The sequence below is a fragment of the Phalacrocorax aristotelis genome, chromosome 1 (genome assembly GCF_949628215.1).
Source record: "Phalacrocorax aristotelis chromosome 1, bGulAri2.1, whole genome shotgun sequence".
NCBI lineage: Eukaryota > Metazoa > Chordata > Aves > Suliformes > Phalacrocoracidae > Phalacrocorax > Phalacrocorax aristotelis.
In genome coordinates, this window is record NC_134276.1 from 154,143,266 (window position 1) to 154,163,338 (window position 20,073).

Here is a 20,073-nt window from a genome sequence, read left to right on the forward strand (position 1 = left end):
GCTCATGGCACTATATTTGCAGTTTCAGACTATCAGAACAGCAGTGAGCAAGACGTAGTTAATAGCTGCACTAATCCTCAGACCATAACAATAGCACTGAGGTGGCAGTGTTGATGCCAGCTCTGCCACCTACTCATGTACAGTTCCCTACTGCTTTTGGGGGAGTATTTTTATTTTTGCTTTATTTCAATTGTTGTGAGTGACACAGTGTTAGTCTGCTTTTGTTAATGCTCTACAACTCTGATCTACTTGTTGTTTCAAGAAATGTGCAGAAATTGTTTATTTTGCCCTTAGGCACCCTTCATGATGAGATGGGGAAAAGTATATCCAGACAGGCCCACATAATACCTTTTTTTGTAGGACATGTGTTGAGTGAGGAAAATAAAAGTGCATGAAAACGAGAAGAATGAACCACACCAAGGCAGTAACACTTTGCAAAGATATTTCTAGTTTCAAATGTGTTGTAGAAGGTAACCCATGTGGTGAAGATTTTTGTCTTCTAATATTTGGGAATTTTCTGAAATGTATTTTTTATCAAAAGCCCAGACTGTATCTATAATGTCTCTTAAGTCTGTAATAAATTCTGACTAAAATGCCTAACATATTTGTCACAGGCTTTGAGGGATTTGTTTCTCTCTTTTTTTTTTTCACGCTGTGGCTTTCAATTTACATAGGTTTGGACTGGAGAGGAACTAGATCAAAGAGGAGAAGTTTCAAAAGTATATTTTATTTTTGTTTGAGAGCCGAATTCTGAAAAGTGCTCAGAATAACAATGCACATAAGTTCCTGGGTAATCCCATTTAAATCACATATATAACTTTCAGGTGTAGACCGTTTGTTTCCTCTTTCATGTTTTGACCTTTGTGTGGTTTCAGAGGATTCAAAGCATCGATTAAATCCTTACCATATTTAACTTGGCAATATGCACAATAGAGAGGAAGGATTTGTCTAACGAGCTTTGACAGGCATGGCTTTTTTTTTTTTTCATTATACACAACATTTCCATAGTTTCCACATAGTTTCCATAGACTGTTTTGTGACAGATATTGGAAATATATTCTAAACCTAAAACTACAGTAATTGTTACAAGATTCACCGCACCAAAGGGACGGTGGAAAGTGGAAAGCATAGTCAGCAGGATGTAATACCTAAGTACCTCCTGCTTGAAGATCCTGATCCTAAGGGTGACATACAGTCCTTGTCCCATCTCCTTGCCCTCCTGTTTCTTCAGGCCTCCTCCTCAGGGTCTGCAATGGAGTAGGAGGAATACCCTCAACAGTATCATTTTGCTTCCTCATACTTACCATGGTTCCCTTTTACAGAGAACCAGCTTACTGAATTCACCTATCAGACCTTTGTTTTGCTGTTCCCAGTGACTGCCAGGGAGGTAAATGAAGGAAAGCAAAGCAGACCATGGTTACCAGCATGCTCTGTGAAGGTTTACTCCAGCCTGTGCCAACCTGGGCTATGTTTCTCCTCGCAAGTGGTAATGGGGGTCCAGGTAAACCCAACCGTGCCCTGCTTCTGCCTCTGTGCTACTCAGTGCAAAAAGACCTGGCATCACATGAGGCCAAAAGTGCATGTACCATGTAGTCCACCAAATCCCCCAGTTCTGCCCCAAACACTTCTCTAACTCAAGAGAAGGGAAGGAAATGCTTTTCAGCACTATGAAGTAATTCTTTAGAGGGTAGAAAATACTGCACTGGAAATGTTTCCCAAATACATATCAACTATAAAATCATAAATTATTTATATGTTGATTTATTGGTTTTGGACATTTACCATGCAGTGTTTACGGTGTTTGCATTCCGCAAAGTCATATATATTTTTAAAAATATTTCAGAAAATGAATTTGGTTGGTTTTCAGGGCACAAGAGAAATTTCTTGCCTTTCCTGGGTTGCCCTGGTTTCAGCTGGGATAGAGTTAATTTTCTTCATAGTAGATGATATAGTGCTGTGTTTGGGATTTAACCTGAGAATAATGTTGATAAAACACTGACGTTTTAGTTGTTGCTAAGTAGTGCTTACACTAGTCAAGGACTTTTCAGCTTCCCATGCTCTGCGAGGTACACAAGAAGCTGGGAGGTACCATAGCCAAGGCAGCTGACCCAAACTGGCCAAAGGGATATTCCACACCATATGACATCATGCTCAGTATATAAACTGTGGGGAGTTGGTCAGGGGTCAGTGATTGTTGCTTGGGGATGGGATGGGCGTCAGTCAGCAGGTGGTGAGCAGTTGCATCACTTATTTTTCCTGGGTTTTGTTCCTCTCTATCTTTTTTTTGTTGTTTACTTTTCCACTACATTTATTATTATTTTTATTATTATTACTACTATTACTACTATTATTAAACTCTTCTTATCTCAACCCATGAGTTTTCTTACTTTTGCCCTTATAATTCCCTCCCCCATTCCATGAGGGGGGCAGGGGGACGTGAGCGAGCAGCTGTGTGGTGCGTGGCTGCTGGCTGGGGTTAAACCACCACATGGGTATTCTCTGTTTAGCAAGAATGCACTTAGTATACAAGGATAAATTATGGTACCCATGGGAGTCAGTGCTATATTGTGTAACTCACACAACTATCCATGGGCTTGCAGAGGGGAGTTCTGTTTGTTCAAGGATAAGATCTGGTACTTCTCATAATGGGAGGTCATATTACCTTAAAATGACTCTGCCCCGTAGGTCTGCCTGATGAATAACATCTGTTCCCATAACAACTGCCCCTCCAGCGGGAGAGATGGGCTGGCTCCATGGCATGACAAAAACAAAAGTAGTCCACAGGCAGTCCTGTACTGAGGGAGGAGGCAGACACAATAAGAAACAGAAACCTCACTATGGACCTGATTCAAACCCTGCTGGAGCCAACAGGAAGGACTCCAGCAGATTTTAGTGGGTCTTGGATTAGGAAGCGTGCATACCCGTGCCTCTGCTCATATAATGGTAGTGCTATCAGCAGTGAAGATATATGTTGGTTGAAACCAAATGTTTCTACAGCCCTATACCTTCTCATCGGCACACACAGCAAAACAGGCTTCACTTTACAGTCATATTGATGCAAGCAAAGGAAGATTTTACTGGAGTAAGTGGTAGCAGGTATGTTTCTCCATAGCTAAGAAAGCTGTAACTGTCAATGTAATTTGAAGTCCAGAACTGCCAGCCGTCTCATGACAGGAAAATTTTGTGCCAAGAGACATCAGTGGGAATGGGACTCCTCTGCTTTGCTTCCATTCAAAAGAACACAGTGAAATCCTATTCCTAACAAGTAAAATTACCTTTTAGCTCTCATCGAGCTCTTTGCACCAGAGATAATAAATTCAAGGAAATATATACTCAATTACCAATATGGAAGTGGGTAAAAATCAGATTAAAATACTTAGGAATAAAATTAGCTGGAAGATGGTAATTTGGTTTCACAAGAAATTTTAGGTTTTAAAATTTATTTTAGTTCTTCAGTGGAATGAAAACAAAACCTATGAACATTTTGTTAAAATGAAGTCGTACAGAAACATTTGTTTTCTTATCATAAAGCACAATTTTTTCAGCTCTGATCCTCTCTCACTCTCTTCCCTTCTTGCTTCCCCTCTCGCTCTCTGTCACCAGAGGTAGCTGCAGAGCCCTGGACCACAAACCCTTTTCAGCTGAAATTTTTTTGAAATCAGTACATCTCTGTGAGTTATTTTGTCTTTTCATAAAGAATGACTTCTGTCAAGAATTTTCATAAACAACTCTTCTTGGGAGAAGTTCTTAGCTTGTCCCAAAAATATATCTTACACATCTAACTGGATAGCCAGTGGCTCATGTGTGAGGCTTTAGGTGAAAAACACACAGTCAACTGCTGAAATGACAGTCTTGTATATTAAGGATGTCTGGCCTATTCTCCTATTTATTGCACAGGGTATAAATTCTTTTATATTTCCCTCAGCCTATTCTTACTATACGAAGCAAATGTATGAGCCCGATCTTTTGCCAGTTGTATTTCTTTAAGTATAAATTACAAGATTACAAAGTTGCCTCAGACAGAACTGAGGAAAGTACAAGCAAGTGAGCATCAAGAGCTAACTTAATTGTGTTAAAAAAACCCCAAGCAACAACCCTTTTTCCAGGAAAAAAATTATAAAAATCGTACACATCTAACTGGAGAGACAGATTTTCAACTGAGGTGAGTCTACTAATTCTACTGACTTCAGCAGACCTACCTTTTTTTGTTTATTGGCAAACTAATAACTTCAGTTTGATGCAGTGCCAAAACCTTTGCAAGTGCTTACAAAAATGTGTAAGAAAACTAGAGGGAGAAGACATGACACAAAATTGTTCCATAAACCTCACAAAAGCATACCCAGATGAAACATGAGGGAAAGTTGGAAACCTAAGTCACCTTTGTGTGATCTGGCTCCTGGTAAATCACATCTTCACCTCAGGTTATAAGAATGGCATACTCTCAGGACTGGATATTTTTATTTGGAATAGGACTTGAAATGAGCAAAGTGAACTGTTTTGTTGGTAGGAAACAAATCGATAGGCAGATCTGGTTCCAAAATTTTCAAGTCATTATTGGTTTTATGACAGGACAAAGAAAAAAATGCATCTGAGAACTTAAAAATCTAGATCTGGATGCAAACGCTATATCTTTGTCACATATTTAGAGGTATCCTTTTGGTATGTTATTCCTAAAGGGATATTGTATGTTGCAAGGTGTTTTCATTAGCCAAAGCTGACTGTTCCTTCTGCACACATCTTCTATCTTTAAACCATTTCCAAGTAGTTTTTCTGGGATCCATTTCCTAAAGGTAAAGGAACTAATTTCATGATGGTATCTGTTTTGTTTTCTTTCCTCTGCAGGCTTAAGTGATAATTGGGTATCTTGTTAGCAGAACAGAAATGAATAACTCAACGTACATAAACTCCTCCACTGAAAATGTGATGGCTTTGGAGAGCCCCTATAAAACTGTTGAGGTGGTCTTCATCGTCCTGGTAGCAGGGTCTCTCAGTCTAGTCACCATAATTGGGAATATCCTGGTCATGGTGTCAATCAAAGTCAACAGGCACCTACAGACTGTCAACAACTATTTCCTGTTCAGCTTGGCCTGCGCTGACTTGATCATCGGCATCTTTTCTATGAACCTATACACCCTCTACACTGTGATAGGCTACTGGCCCTTAGGGCCTGTGGTGTGTGACCTCTGGCTGGCTCTTGACTATGTAGTCAGCAATGCCTCTGTAATGAACCTCCTCATTATCAGCTTTGACAGATACTTTTGTGTCACCAAACCTCTGACATACCCTGTAAAGCGGACCACTAAGATGGCAGGCATGATGATCGCAGCTGCATGGGTGCTGTCCTTCATCCTGTGGGCCCCTGCAATTCTCTTCTGGCAGTTCATTGTCGGAGGAAGGACTGTGCCAGATGGGGATTGCTACATCCAGTTTTTTTCCAATGCTGCTGTCACTTTTGGCACTGCCATTGCAGCCTTCTATTTGCCTGTTATCATCATGACTGTCCTTTACTGGCAAATCTCTCAAGCCAGTAAGAGTCGGATAAAGAAAGGGAAAAAGGAAGCTGCCCAAAACCAAGATACAGTTTCCCCCAGCCTTGTCCAAAGTAAAATAGTGAAACCAAACAATAACAACATCCCAACCAGTGGGGATGGGTTGGAGCACAGCAAAATTCAGAATGGAAAAACCACCGGAGAGACTCTTACAGAGAACTGTGTTCAAGGGGAGGAAAAGGAGAGCTCCAACGACTCCACCTCTGTCAGTGTGGTTGCTTCCAACATGAAAGAGGATGAAGCTGCCAAAGATGCCAGCCAGGCTTCTGCCTCCCAAGACCTTCTCAAAGCAGAGAACTCCAAGCTGACATGCATCAGAATAGTCACCAAGTCCCAAAAGGGTGACTGCTGTGCCCCCACCAACACTACTGTGGAGATTGTAGGCACCAATGGGGAAGAGAAGCAGAATAGTGTAGCCCGAAAAATTGTCAAGATGACAAAGCAGCCAGCCAAAAAGAAACCACCTCCTTCTAGAGAGAAAAAAGTGACAAGGACTATTTTGGCCATCCTCCTGGCCTTCATCATCACCTGGACCCCATATAACGTGATGGTGCTCATCAACAGCTTCTGCACATCCTGCATCCCTGGCACTGTATGGACCATAGGTTATTGGCTCTGTTATATCAACAGCACCATCAACCCTGCTTGTTATGCACTCTGCAATGCTACTTTTAAGAAGACCTTTAAGCACCTTCTTATGTGTCATTACAAGAATATAGGAGCTACAAGGTAAAAATATTAATAAAAATCATGAAAAGGGTAAAGAAGTTCCAAACTAAATTAAAAAAAATATGCCATAGCACTTTATGCTCTTCTACAGAATGTGAAATCCAGGCTGTTAATGGAAATACTGACATGGGGCATCAGCTCCACCCCCAAGGACTACTATAAGTATAAACATTTTTTTAATTGTGGAAAATAAATCTTGAGGACATAGGGATGTTGGAGGAATTATTCAAGTATGTGGACTGGAGACACAGTTCCTTGTTCTCTGAGAGTATTCTGCAGAAGGGCTTTAGAGTCTACGATTTTTGGCCATTCTGTGTAAAATACTTGTTCCTCTTTTTCCTTTTTTCTTTTTTTTCCTGTGTCTGTTTGATATGTCTTCATATAGGGAAAAGAAAAGGGAATTTTAACCATAACTGTGTGGAAGAAGCATAGGAGTTTGGAAGATTATTGCATAATCGAACTGAATCATGATAGAAGGTTTCTAAATCTCAAAGTTGTCTAAAGCTTTTTTGTCACTGTCATGTAAGAACCTTAATGTTAGGTAAATCATGATGAAAGTTATTTTACATTGTTTACGACACTACCATTTCCAAAACTGCATCAGTTCTGAAAGTGTACTTATGTTCAACACATAGCCATTGCCTAACCTGTGTATCATTCAAAGTCTGCTGCTTGCTCCCTTCTAGAAGTCTTTGTTCCACAATTCCTTCATCATGTCAAGAAAAAAGTGAAAAAAGGCATTATTTCCAGATTACTACATCCCAAGACTATTTCAGCATCCATGTTAACCAAAGCTTTTGAGTCAAATTTGTTCACTTCATTTGTCATATAAAATCCACCTGTGAATTTGTCTTTTACCTCCATCAGCCTTTTCTTCCCTTTTGTACCAGGGCACAAAGACTGAATATCAAAAGAAGTTGTAAATTCAAAGGTCTCACCCAGTCAGCCACCATGGTGGCTGGAGAGCCTCAGTTGAAGAATAGAAATAAGGTTATTACTAGGAAAATGGAGGTTACATCCTTTTAAAGTTGGATGTACAGGCAAAGACGTATGCTGAGGCTCCACAGAATGAATAGTTGATACTAGATGAACATGCTTTTGAACAGTCAAAAAATGATTCATACTTATTTATTGAGGAAAAGCATAAGATGGACTGATGTGCCTACATGGATCAAACTCTGCCTAAGCCGTTATTGTGAAACCAGGGTTGTTCCTGGATGTATCCTGGACAAGAGGTTTACCTTATGGAAAAGATATTGGCTATTTTGCCTTTTGTACCAGCTGGGAGCAATATTTTGACTTTAAGCCAAGAGATAATGCTACTAAAAGGCAGAGAGGAAAACAGTGATTACACAAAACCAGATACTGAAATAGTCTGGATGGGGGGGTCGGCAGAGGTCAAGTTCAGATATTATCTGCTACTCCGCACCAGCTCAAATTCAGATTCTTTCTGCCTGGCAAAGAATTTACTCTTTCAATATTTGATATTTACTGTAGCACAACAGAGCACTGTGTGGATAGGACAAAATGTATCAGATTACTGAAAAAAGCAATTGTCTGTGAGTTATGCATAATCTAGTTACTGTCTTTTTAGTAACTCTAACTTCCAGGCACTAGTGAAGGTATACTTACAGATCTTGTTACACAAAAAAGTAGCGTGCTGCATAGACAATGTCCTGAGAGACTGTCTTCTGGAGTGAAAGCCACCTACCACATAGGACACCAAATCATTCTGTTAGTTCATACTACCACATTAGTGTCTTCCAAAATGCACTTCAAAACAGCAACTTTCAATAATACAGGTAAATTAATCTTGAAAACTTAAGTTTTACGTTTGACAAACTTATTGGAACAGTGTCAAAGCATGTTGGCACTATGACGATTTTCATGTTTTGAAGTAAAAGTTCTTAGCGGAAAGTGAACATGAGGAGGATTAAACTGCAGTAAATTAAGGCCACATTAAACTCAGGATTAATGTGTCTTAATATGCATTCATTGATTTTATACCCCTAGTGATTTCATCCTAATATATCTAAGTGTCATCATACAGCCAAGGATCTAACTTTCCAGCCCTCACTTGCCTTAAGTCATATTTACTATCACTATTTTCATCTTCCTGCTTGTAAGGAAGAATTGCTCAATGATAAGGCTTGCAAAACTGAGTGCTGCTTGTCTTTCAAAACTATATTCACTACGCTTATCTTGACAGGTCAAGGAAAATACTTACATGATCATTTCTAGATCATTCATTCGCTTACAATGTTAAAAAATCCAGATAAAAACCAAAGATGAAAGGAAATCTGTTCATTTTATAAATCTCACTTCTTTAGAAAAGTTTCATAAAAGAAACACACCTGCTTCTTTCTTTCAGCAAGTGCTGTGGGTATCAATAGTACAGGTACTATAATTGGGAAATAATGGTTTGTATATTCTTATTTAACCTTTTAACTCCGGTTTTCCAGCAGGTGTGCAAATCCTTTATTCTGACCTTTGAAGCTGTTTCATAAATTATCACTTTTTCATAAATTTTGAATTCCTCTAATAGCTAAGTCAACTTCTACAGGGTAAGAAGTGCAAGATATAGATTACAATTGTACTTTTTTGTCATGTGATGTGATGACACTCAAAATACCATGCAGAAAAGAATATTTTGGGGCCAGCCTTCATGAAATAAACAAAGAAAAAGAAAAACCTTAAGTTTGAATCTTTCTAGCAATTTTCCTAGCAGCGCCCCCACTTTTGATCCAAAAAACCAAGATGCTTTGGTTTGTTTTAGCGTATATTTAGAAGGCTTGCAGGACACACAATCCTATGTGTTTCCACCTAGTACCAGCTGAATGAAAAAATATTTCCATGCTACATCCACATTCACAGACAATGAAACAACGTAAAAATAGATGACATAATGTACCTATGTGTGCATACACAGGCACGCAAATACACACTCCAACATGGTTTATATACATGGAAAATAATTGTCTAACATTCAAGATATTGCATGGGATTGTGTCCGTGTTGCACTCATTGGCAGCTGGCGGGAGGTGCAGAGCCAACAGTTACTCATGACACTGTCTACCCCCTCCCTGAGGCAGGGAGGAGGCAGAGTCTGCCCTGAGATACTGGGAACCTCTCAGGTCTTCAGCTGGTTGTGGCTCAGTAAGACAAAAAGTAGGATAAACTTTCAGAGCCATAAAATAATTTGTTCCTTTGAACACCTTTTGAGCTCTCATGTCTTTCCTTTGTGTCCCAAACCATGTTCACCAGGTTTCACTTCTCTTCTGAGTGACAGTTCTGCAAGATGCAGATGTCGGTCTTGAAGAGCGACGCTCCCTGGGTACCTCCTCCGGCTTCCCTGGCTGTCACCTGCGCCCCGTCGCCCCCAAGGCCCCAGGTGGCCCTGCTGTTGGTGCTGCCACATCTTCACCTTGGGCTTGGCCAGAGGATCTCAGTGGCACATCCACCCCATGTGCTGCGCTGGCCACTTTTGTTTCACATAGAAATTTAACAAACTGCAGGTGACTGATGAGGAAAAAAAAAACCAACACACAACACAGCAAAACAAAACAAAACAAAAAACCACAAACAACAAAAACCTGCAGTTAGCACTTCTTGCCCTCTCTTTTTCTTCCTATTAATTATTTCCAGAAACAGGCTAAAACTGAAAAGACCCAACCAACCCTTGTTAGTAGCCCTGCTGCAGCAGGATCTGTCACGTCAGCAGATCTATGGGGAGTGACTTGTGCTGTCACAGGCCAGCCCTACCTTCACTCTCCAGGGAGAGAACAACAGCCTGAAGATATGTCAATCCAACTGGCACCTTTTCTGAGTATTAAAGACATCTGTGGTTAAAAAATAAAATTAAAAAAGAAAAACCCCAAAAATAATTAAAGAAAGAAAAAAGCTGAAGTTAAGAAATTTGTTTTCCAGTGAGGACAAAACCTAAGAAAAATTTCTGTCAGCCTTCTGTTTGGGACTTTAAGTTGATTTACTAGGAATCATGAGGATCCACTCAGAAGTAGTAAAGTGTTTGAATATTGCCTCATAAAATGTAGTCCAAAGCCAACAAACACATCTATATAAGTCAAATTTTCTTTGTTTCTCTCTTTTTTTTTTTTTTCCCCTCACAAATGCTTATGGATATGGGATTGTTCAAATGGACATCAGGTATCAGTCGTTTGGCACCCACAAAGCATGAAGGCGATAAAAGCAAGTGCTAAATCTGTCAGTCCTTTGTTTCATTTTTTTCCTGTGGAGACATACTGACAAGAGGAGGAGTCCTTACCGAGCATGGCTGTGGTGAGAACAGCCCACACACTGGTGAGGAAACCCTCAGCCATCCCAGCTGGGACAGGGGAGGAGGGGATGAAAATTTTTTTGTTTGTTTCATCTCCTGATGGATTCAAACATGTCCATGTGTGTCTGCTTTGCAGTGGGACTTGCTAGTAAACTCACTGGCCCCTTCCCCAGTTTTTATTAATTTTGATCCCTGTTTTCATTTTTATGGATGCAAGAGCTGCCCCAGTGCTGCCTGTGGATATGGCTCCTGGTTTCTCCTGTGGTGTTGAGGTGGCACACTTTGAATTTTTCACCTCAGCTGGCAGCACCTCTCCTTGCCACTTCTGTTACCCAAAACTGATCCTGGTAACGGCCTTGCAGGAACAAATACTAAATAGGTCACGTCCTCACAGCCATCACACTGCAAAGCTGGCGTGATGGAGCTGGGGGGACAGGAAGAGGGCTGCTTATATTTTTTTTCCTCCCTCCCCTTACAATAATTCCTGAAAAATCTTTATTTTTTGACAGATCAGGAGGCTTCCTGTGAGAAGCTAAATTGTTAGGAAAACAAACTCTGGTCCTGTGGGTCAGATGTGTTTGCTGACAGGTTTGGAGTCTAATAACCTTTGATATTTTTAACGATCTCTTCCTAGATGGCTCTATACTCTCAGCTGACAGCAGTGCAAGTGGTAGAAATTGAGAAGTTTAAAAGAAGTAAGCTTTTTTTTTTCACCTCTGGGTCTACAGATGTTTTATATAGCATGTGTAGAGACACTTGCTAGGAATGTGATTTCTATACAGTATCACTTTCATTGTTATTGTATACCATGAAAAGCTCTAGACTTTTAAGAAACTTTTTTTTTTTTTTAATTTATAGAAGATCTTTCCCTGAAGGAAGCTGAGAGATGGTCCTTAATTTGCTGCGGCTTCTTTTCTCATTTCTGTGCCTGTCTTTCCTCTTTTGTCACAGTCTTGGCAAAAAGCTTTCCTCCTTCCTCACTTTAACAAGTCTGTTGCCTGTGTTTCAGCTATAGGTGTGCAGTTTCTCTTGCCTTTCAGGCACTGTGAATGCTGATATTCAAACTCTTTAACCCCATCAAAATACTGCCTTCCCTAGCGTGCAAATCCCCCTCCACTGAAGCCCAAACTACTGTGTGAAGTGAGAAGTTCCATAAATCCTTTCCTCATGGATTTTAAATTCGAAGTTAAAAAAGCCCTTGTGTGAAACAAAGCCAAATTAATTCTCTTCTTCCCTAGTTTTGCCATCTCCGTGTTAGAAACATTGGTGAATAATGGCAAAGGGTGAATGTTCCTGTAGTGGAATATCATGCAGAGATGTGCATGGATTAATTTTATGCCCTGTGCAATGGTAAGGTAGCCCTCCCTTCCCTTGAATCCCCTTTCATTCCTGCGCTTACTAGCAGAGTATTGACTAAGAAACCAAGCCTAAGAATATAATTATAACAAGGCTGAGTTGGACATGAATCATTTACCACAACCAATGCAATTATTTCTCCTACACATTTACTTCCCTCCCTTTGCTATGGCCTCTTTTGCTACACTGTGGAACTGCTTGGTTACATGAGTGTATTAGTCCTCCCAGCCTCATATTTCAGGATACTGGGTAGATCTGTTGTACATATTTCATTCTGGTATCAACCAAATAAAAGGAAAAAATTCTGGTGTCTTTTTGCCTTCCAAAGTTCTGCATAACCTGATAAGTGCCATTAGGTAACTACTCTTTTTCATCTTTTTGTAGTGAGTAGCTTTTTTTTTTTTTTTTGGACCGTACTTGCCAAGAAGCACATAGAAACTGTTTTCTTTGAGATGCCCCAAAGTGCTTGGACTCTCTGGGAGAAGTGGCTGTGGGTGGTACGTGAGGCAACGTGATCACGGTCCATATTACAGTGGCCTTCAGAAGGAAGGATTTCACTGAGTGTTTAACATTTGGACTGTCTTACCTGACAGCACTGATGAAAGCACAGGGGGACAAGCTTAACGTGCCCTAACAACAGACAGGTCATGGTTGGATGGCTTTTCTGCTCCCCCCAGCTCATGTAGGCTGTGGAGGGGAGTGGGGGGAGATTTCTGCCCCCACTGGGATTCCAGCTCTACACCTCTACCCCAAAGACAGCCCTTCTCTGAAGCACATCATGGTAGTAGTGGTAGTAATAGTAATAAAAACACTGGTGAGAGTGCCATGGTTGCCAATAAACAGACTTTCTTATATCTTATCCCTTAATTCTGGTGCCACTTTGCAGAGGTGGTTGGTAAGTTAGAGACTAGCAGTTTGTAAATACCTTTAGATAGTGTGTTTTAACATGACCAACACCATATCTCGACTGTGTAAAAAAAAAATATTATGTGTAATATTATCCAGATAAGGTTATAATGTAAATATATCTACAATGAATGTCCAATTACTCTTCAAGTTCTATGTACGAGGAAGAACCTCATCTCTTCTTGAGACTTTTTTTAACTTAAGGGTATGGAAAACCTGTTATTCATTTCTATAAAAAACCCAACTGCATTCTTTTCTTCAAAAGAAAATACTACTGCGAGGAGGAAAGGAATGCATTACATGTATGTGATATCCAAAATCATACAGTAAGACTGGGAACTGAGGATCTTACAAATCGGGGACTGGTCAAATTCTTGATGCCGTACATTTGATCTCATATAAGTAAGATAAGCACAAGTTTATGGTTAGCTGTGTAAAGCTGACCCACTTGATTATATATACATTATAGATATATATTTATATATGCTGTATAGATATATACACAACAGTCGTACAGTGAAAATAAAGTTTGATAAAGTGATATTAACTGGGAATTTGGTTGTAATGTTGTGCTCTATTTGGAAGAAAAATGTCTGTGTTATTCAGCAACATTCAAATATGTTATGTACAATGAAGGAAGGAAGAAGGTACTTCACCAAAACAACTCATGAAGGACTGAGATGATGAGGGTTTGAAATATCTTGAAGACACAACTAAAATAACATGCAATATATGTGTATGTACTTCTGCTGAGTTGTATTCCTAGTTAAAGCATTGCATTAAACAGCAAATTATAACAATAATAAAAATGGTTTTGTATGTGGTAAGTCTATTTTTTCTTTTTACTAAGTGAATTACCCCGTGAAATGTGAAACTGGGATAGTAAGTGGAGAAAAATAGTTTCCCTACAGTAGTCACGGGGCTGTAAGACTGTCTGTACTAATTAAGAAGAAAAGTCTAACTTTCCTTTCCCCAGCCTTCTTGGCAACTGTGAAGTTCAAGAGAGGTCTGGAGTACCATTTTACTTGTCTTTGTCTTGTCCACATCTCTGTTACTCCCTCAGTTCACCTCCTCCATTGACTCTGCTTCCTTCAGCAGATTTCGCCTTTAACTGCAAGGCCCCTTCAGTAATCTGATGAGGGCCTCCAATAAGACTTCATATATTTCTGTCATCTAAGTGTTAAAAGGGAATAGGTAGGACTCTTTTGTAGCCATCCTGTAATATCAAAGGAAAATAAATTTTTAGTTAATTACTAGGAGAGATGGGACCTCCTCATGTATTTTGAGCTCCCTTTGCCTTATGCAAACCTAGCTGCATGGCATACCTAGAAAGTTGGAATAAAGAACATAGGCTTCATACGTTCAGCTCCTCAGGGTCTCAGTACGCTGTCTCACCACCACTGCAGGAGCAGACAGGGCTCAGAAGCAGCGGAGGAAGCCAGCAGTAGTGACTGGGGACCATCCCTGCCTGGGTAAATCTGGCTTTTGGTGTGCAGTCAGTCTAGCAATTTGACAAGAGGTTGAAGAGTGGGTCTTTTGGGCTCTGTCAGGATACTTCAGCCCAGCCACTCCAGAATGGAAAGAAGTAGTTTTAATAAGGAGTTCTGTATTGACTTCTTCTTTCTAAACTTTTCCTTTGCTAATATTTGAGGATTTTCACTGTTTCCACATTTTCAGGACTTTACACCTACCTTCATCCTCTCTGCCTAAGACTTCCCACCACTGCCATTTGCCCTGTTGTTTCTTCAGTCCAAGTTCACCTCCAGCCATTTCACACCCTTGCTGTCCATAAGCTTTCCACAATGAAAGCCAGAAAAATTACTTTTTCAGCTGCCTTTTTTTCAAAACAATCAGAAAAATTTATATGTTTGAATATATTCCTTCATTTGCTCTGTATTTAAGTCCCTTGCACTCTGCAAAGCATATACTCTACTGGTAGGCTGTAAGGTGGGAAAGTACTATTATGTCTCTTTTACAGGTAAATCCTGATGGTCTAAAGACACTTGTCAAGATCACAATAGAGACACAAATAGATACCTGAACTCTGTTTCCCAAGCCACAATCTAAGTCTACTTATTTCTGAATCATCTCTTCCCTTCAAATAACAGATTACCGGTTTCAGACCCCACAATGCTAACCAATCCATGACAGGCCATATGCATAACTCAGATTGTCAGTATACTGCTACAGTCCAAATAATTCTCTCAAACACACACTATACCATCCTATAATTGCCAACATATGGCTTCAGGGCGGCCTCAAGATGCCAATGGTGAGAGTTTTCACAGATGGAAGAGGTTTCTGCAAATACGAGGGTTAACTTCCAACTGGGTGGAGTTGTCAATTCTAGTTGAAAGAGCAATGCAGGCCAAGACTTAATCTCCCGCTCTATATGTTTTGGAAAGCAGAGTTCAAAAAAACCCTTTTTCCAGCATGCACATTTTTTTTTGGCACGTGTATTTAAGTTCACTTAACATTACAGAAAGCCTACAACTAAGGGTACCTGTAAATTCAAAGCACTGAAGTTAAACTTTTCTTTGTCTTCCCAGAGGAAATTTAGGCACATTTCACTGACCACACGTATTTTGAAAACTTTGTTGCCAGAGTTTATTGCACACAGGAGAAAAGGGACATAGCTTGTGCCAAACTACTCATCTCCCTGCCTAAGCCATTGACTAAGACTCAGTTTTCACCACTGAGCTGTGGATGAGGTTACTTTTTTTCTTTAAAAGAATAGCATCCCACTCAAGCATAATAAAAATTGCCACATCAAACTCCACATCCAGCCTGTAATATTTACAGTTAATGTAATATATAATAATATTAATCTTTTTCCCTCTGGATATACATTTTTAGACAACATTCCCAGATCAGAAGTGTTTTTATTAAGTGCTTCCCTCTGCAGGCTTTTATTAGCAGAAAAAAACTGTAAAGTATAACAACCTACTTCTCCCTGAGTTCTGGAAACACCCTGAGAAAATCAATACAGAGAAATGCTGCTATTTTGTAAATCCATTAACTCTGTTTCTGGCCTTTTGCCAACCATTGTATGTACTGTCTAGACATGGGAACCTACTTGGCAGCACTAAAAAATTGACTTTGCCACCTTCTTCTCAATGGAGCTTGCCAACCTCATTTCTACCAACACACAGAACCAAGGTGAATAATAAAACCAGCAAGAATGATATTAAAGAAATTGAGAGACAAAAATACCCATCTCCTTCTGCCCTCAATCGTTGTTCTGTCTTCCCCCCGTCTCTCCTTCCCTCCCTTGCTCCTTCCTCCCTCCCTCTGTCCCTTTCTTCTTCTCCTGTCTCTGAAGTGTCTGAGCTAGCTCTCCAGGTTTCACTCTCATTAACAGCTTGCTAAAGGTGCTGAATAAATCACTATGAAAGCAGAGCCTTTGGCTTAAAGAAGTGAAGCAATGTAGAGGGGAAGGGGGCAAGGAGGAATGCCTCAAAAAGCTCTTGAGTTACTTCATCTAAATTTAGAGAACAAAGACTTTCCTTGACTCCCACCATAATCATTACTATGATTTTGCCTGCAATTGAAAAACACTCAGGAGCAGGGCTGAGCAGGGGTGATTGGATCCATATGGCACAGAAGCAATATTCCCAAATGGAAGCGTTACTGGTGGCAGCTGCACCAAATCATTTTATGGGAGTTTGGGCACAATGGATCTGTGGCATTGTAAAATTCTTCCTGCTAAATCTCCAGCCTAAAAAAGAATAGGGAGCAAAATCAAAGCAGTTCAGTCCCTCCAGCACAGAAGAGTCAGCTCAGCTCCCCTTACAGATGGGAAGACTTAGAAATGCCAGTAGCCGAAAGGAGCAAGAGCTTCCCTCTCTAAAAGTCACGTTCCTTGGCAGAAATTAAGATACTCCTGGGTCGTCTGGCCAGGCTGTCATTTGCCTAACAAGGGCTAAGTTACTGCCAGTGATTGCATGTGTTACTACAGGAGGCTTAGATTTCAGCATTCCTACCAGGAGTGAACAGATAAGGATGAGAGCAGAATTCAGTATATATAGGCTTAGTCATTAAAATAGTGGATGTTCTACAGAAAATATAAATGAGACATTTCAAATACAGACATGAAATCCCAGATATTGTTATGCTGTTTTCCTAAAATGAAAAATAAAGAAACCAAAAGTTTTCAGTGGTTTTAATTGGTGTATTTTCCATTACACATATGGAAAAAACCCATAATTTTATACAAGGGAGGGGGAATGTCTTCTCTCTGGTACATTTCACACCATGCTGAGAAGACATGAGCTAGACAATTACAAAATAATGGAGTTAGTTGGGAACTTTCCAGTGAAACTTTTTTCCGCTATAAAATGCTGATTTGGTTTTGTGGGTTTTTTTTTGTTTGGTTTTTCTTTGGGTTTTTTTGGGGGGGTTTGGTGTTTTTTTTTTTGGTTGGTTGTTTTTGTTTTTATGGGAAGCACTCAATTTCAATGGATTACCTGCTTCTGAAATATTCTAGGGAAAAATCAAACTTGACTTAAGAGACTATTGTAACACATCTTTTAAAAGAATCAATATGAAAAATGAAAAAGCTTTTTAAAAAATATATATTGGTTTATCCAGTCTTACTTGGGCGGAAGGAAAAAAAAAGCATAAAACCCAATACCAGTTTCACTTGTGCAATGGACACAAGAGCCCTGATCTGCAATTACTGGGCATACAATAGTGCTGGTACACAGCAGTCAGGGAGGCATTTACTAGCGAAAATACCTCTCAGGCATGTGCTTGCGCAGATCTGTCTCCACATCGATCTGAAGTCCTGTTGAAACCTTGTTCTCCCACACTGCTAGCTTGTCTGGGGGGATGTTTTGGGTGGCCAAGCACAGGGTGTCAGGGTGGGCTCCATGTCAGGGCAGTGCCCTGGAATCAATCCTCCTTGGGCAACACCTGAAGAAACTGTGTATAACAGAGCTACAAACAGATATTGGTGACAAAGCCAGGTGAGCGCTGCTACTCAAACACCACGTTGTAAATCTGCATAGGGAGGGAGAGGCTGTATTTCTTATGCACAGAGGACATCAGAGAGATGCACCATATTAAAACAAGCATGAACAGATTTCCGTAGCACTTCACAGAGGACAGAAATGACCATGGTTTTTGTTCTGGCTATGCTTGTGTCATAGTCCAAAGCAGACTGTTAGCATGATTACGTTTTTATGAACACTTAGGTAAGTGCTACTCTGATACTTTGGACCCTGCAAATGGGAACTGTTTCAAAGAGGGAGGAATATATATTTTAAAAGATAAATGCTAAAATATGTGTTAATCACTGGGCAGACAGAGTTCAGAATGGAAAGGGTTGAAAAGTGAAAGTCAATGGTGTTTGCGAAGAACTATGAAGCCACAGCAAGAAATGAAGATGAGGCATGTCACATTTTTATCTGTCAAAAGTAGGGCACCCTCCTAGGGGCGATATAGAAACAAAATTTTCTCTAGAACAGGATGCATATTTAAATGGGTTGAAGGCCTCTTTGGATACAGTTGTTTCTGCCTATACCGATGATAGGGAGAGCCAGGGGAACTAGTTCAGACCTTCTTTTGAGCAGCCACAGTTAAATGAGATTCTTCCCAGCCCAGGTGTGCACAGCCCCAGGGTTTCCGTCTTTGTTAGATTTTATAGATGCAGCTGTAACAATAATTATAGTAACTGGTATTAGGCTGGAAAAGAAATTACTGCTTAATGATTAATTAGTTGCTTGTGTTCACAATCAGAGTCAGAGTCAGAATCTCAGATGAACTCCTGACATGGGTTGTGCAAGGGATGAGAGAAAAGGTAGAGATGGGAGGAAAGGAGAGAAATACATTACACAAAGTTGCAAACTGCATGGATAAAGAAAACAAAATTAATTGGTTCTTAGGCCTTTGCTCTGCATCCAGGAGTGTATTTAGTGTACATCCCTCTGGGAGAACATTTGGTTCTTATAACAGCTACTGTTGATGCTGTTATGTCCAGTTTTGCATGTCCTTGAACACAGCAAAGCCACCTTTGAAATAAGTTTCCCAAGGGCACAGGAAAACAGTCTTTACCTGCTCTGATTGCAGTGTCACGGCTGGCATGGAGCTGTCCTCCTCATCCCCCACAAAGGCTCTTCAAAGAAATATGCTCCAGTCCTTGGTGCTCTGGCTTGGTGCAACACAAGCTAGAAAGAGCAGAGCAGCACTGCTCTGCTAACGCCGCCTGACATCCCCATCATGTTAGCTCCTCTCCATCACTTCCTATTAGCATGCATCTTACCGAACATGCTAGGAGAGTCACTTTGCAAGAACATTACTGCATGTGAATGCTAACCTGAAATGAGAGGAGCCTTACAAAGGAAACTGCTAATCTGATTGCAAAGGCCTAATGTGACAAAGCCCCAAAGCACAAAGAAGGGACAGGCAGTAGTTTCCATACACTTTTTCGATTTTCATCCTCCCCTCCCTCTCCTACTTCACATGTTGTGCAGAAGGGAGAAAAAAAATAACAGATTGGGATTCAATTCCACACAAGCCACTGCTCTTCCTGTTTTGCTGGACACTTAGGTTGTGACTGTGATGGATAAGCAATGAATATACTGAATTAAAAAAACCCACCTTTTGTTGTTTTTTTGCCAGGAGAAGCCCTGAGATTCTGGTTTAAAATATTTTCAACTGCACAGCCTATCTCCTGCTGTATTACCTTTTGCCTACTGTTCAAAGTTACCTCCTCCAAGGGGCTTATTTTCCATTAGGTTATGGACCTAATCATGAAACAGTAATTCCTCAGGGGCCCAGATAGTGCTGATTATCTTCTAATGAGATAAAGTACCTCTCATCTCTAGGTCACTGCCTTGAAATCATCTCTAGCTTCCCAGTAGCTAAAAGTGATCACAATCTGAAGATGACAAAATATGTTAATGGTGGTGGCTACTGCAGCCCCAAAGCAAAGCACTTAAAGGAAGAACCTAGATGAAAACATAGAACTTAGGTAGGGAGAGCTGTAATTTTTATCTTTAATGTCTGCTGGTTTTTATTAGGTCAGAAGCTCAACTGAAACAAAATCAAAATAAACCTTCAACTCAGTGCAGATATGAGCCCAGTAGCAATTTATGAATATATCTCACCCATACATTTGTCAGGAAATCATACTACACTGAAATGGATTTTTTGTTGTTGTTGCAAATCATACCTGTAGTGACATAAGCATCAGAAAAGCAATTCAAAACTAGAAATGAAAAATTCAGTAAAAATGAA

General features: G+C 40.2%; 1 protein-coding gene across 10 annotated transcripts in view; it reads left to right on the forward strand.

Moving 5' to 3' along the window:
* Positions 1-13,661, forward strand: part of CHRM2 (cholinergic receptor muscarinic 2) — a 105,408-nt gene extending 91,747 nt beyond the window's left edge. For 6 of the 10 annotated variants that reach the window (XM_075116863.1, XM_075116819.1, XM_075116813.1 and 3 more), the window contains 2 exons: positions 4,843-6,278; positions 9,543-13,661. In XM_075116863.1, coding sequence (XP_074972964.1) covers positions 4,882-6,278; positions 9,543-9,564 — 1,419 coding nt within the window. In that variant the 5' untranslated portion in view covers positions 4,843-4,881 and the 3' untranslated portion in view covers positions 9,565-13,661. Of the gene's footprint in view, positions 1-22; positions 138-4,842 lie in introns of all 10 variants that reach the window. The other 4 variants (XM_075116829.1, XM_075116847.1, XM_075116855.1 and 1 more) reach the window with 2 other exon arrangements.
* Positions 13,662-20,073: the final 6,412 nt, after the last annotated feature.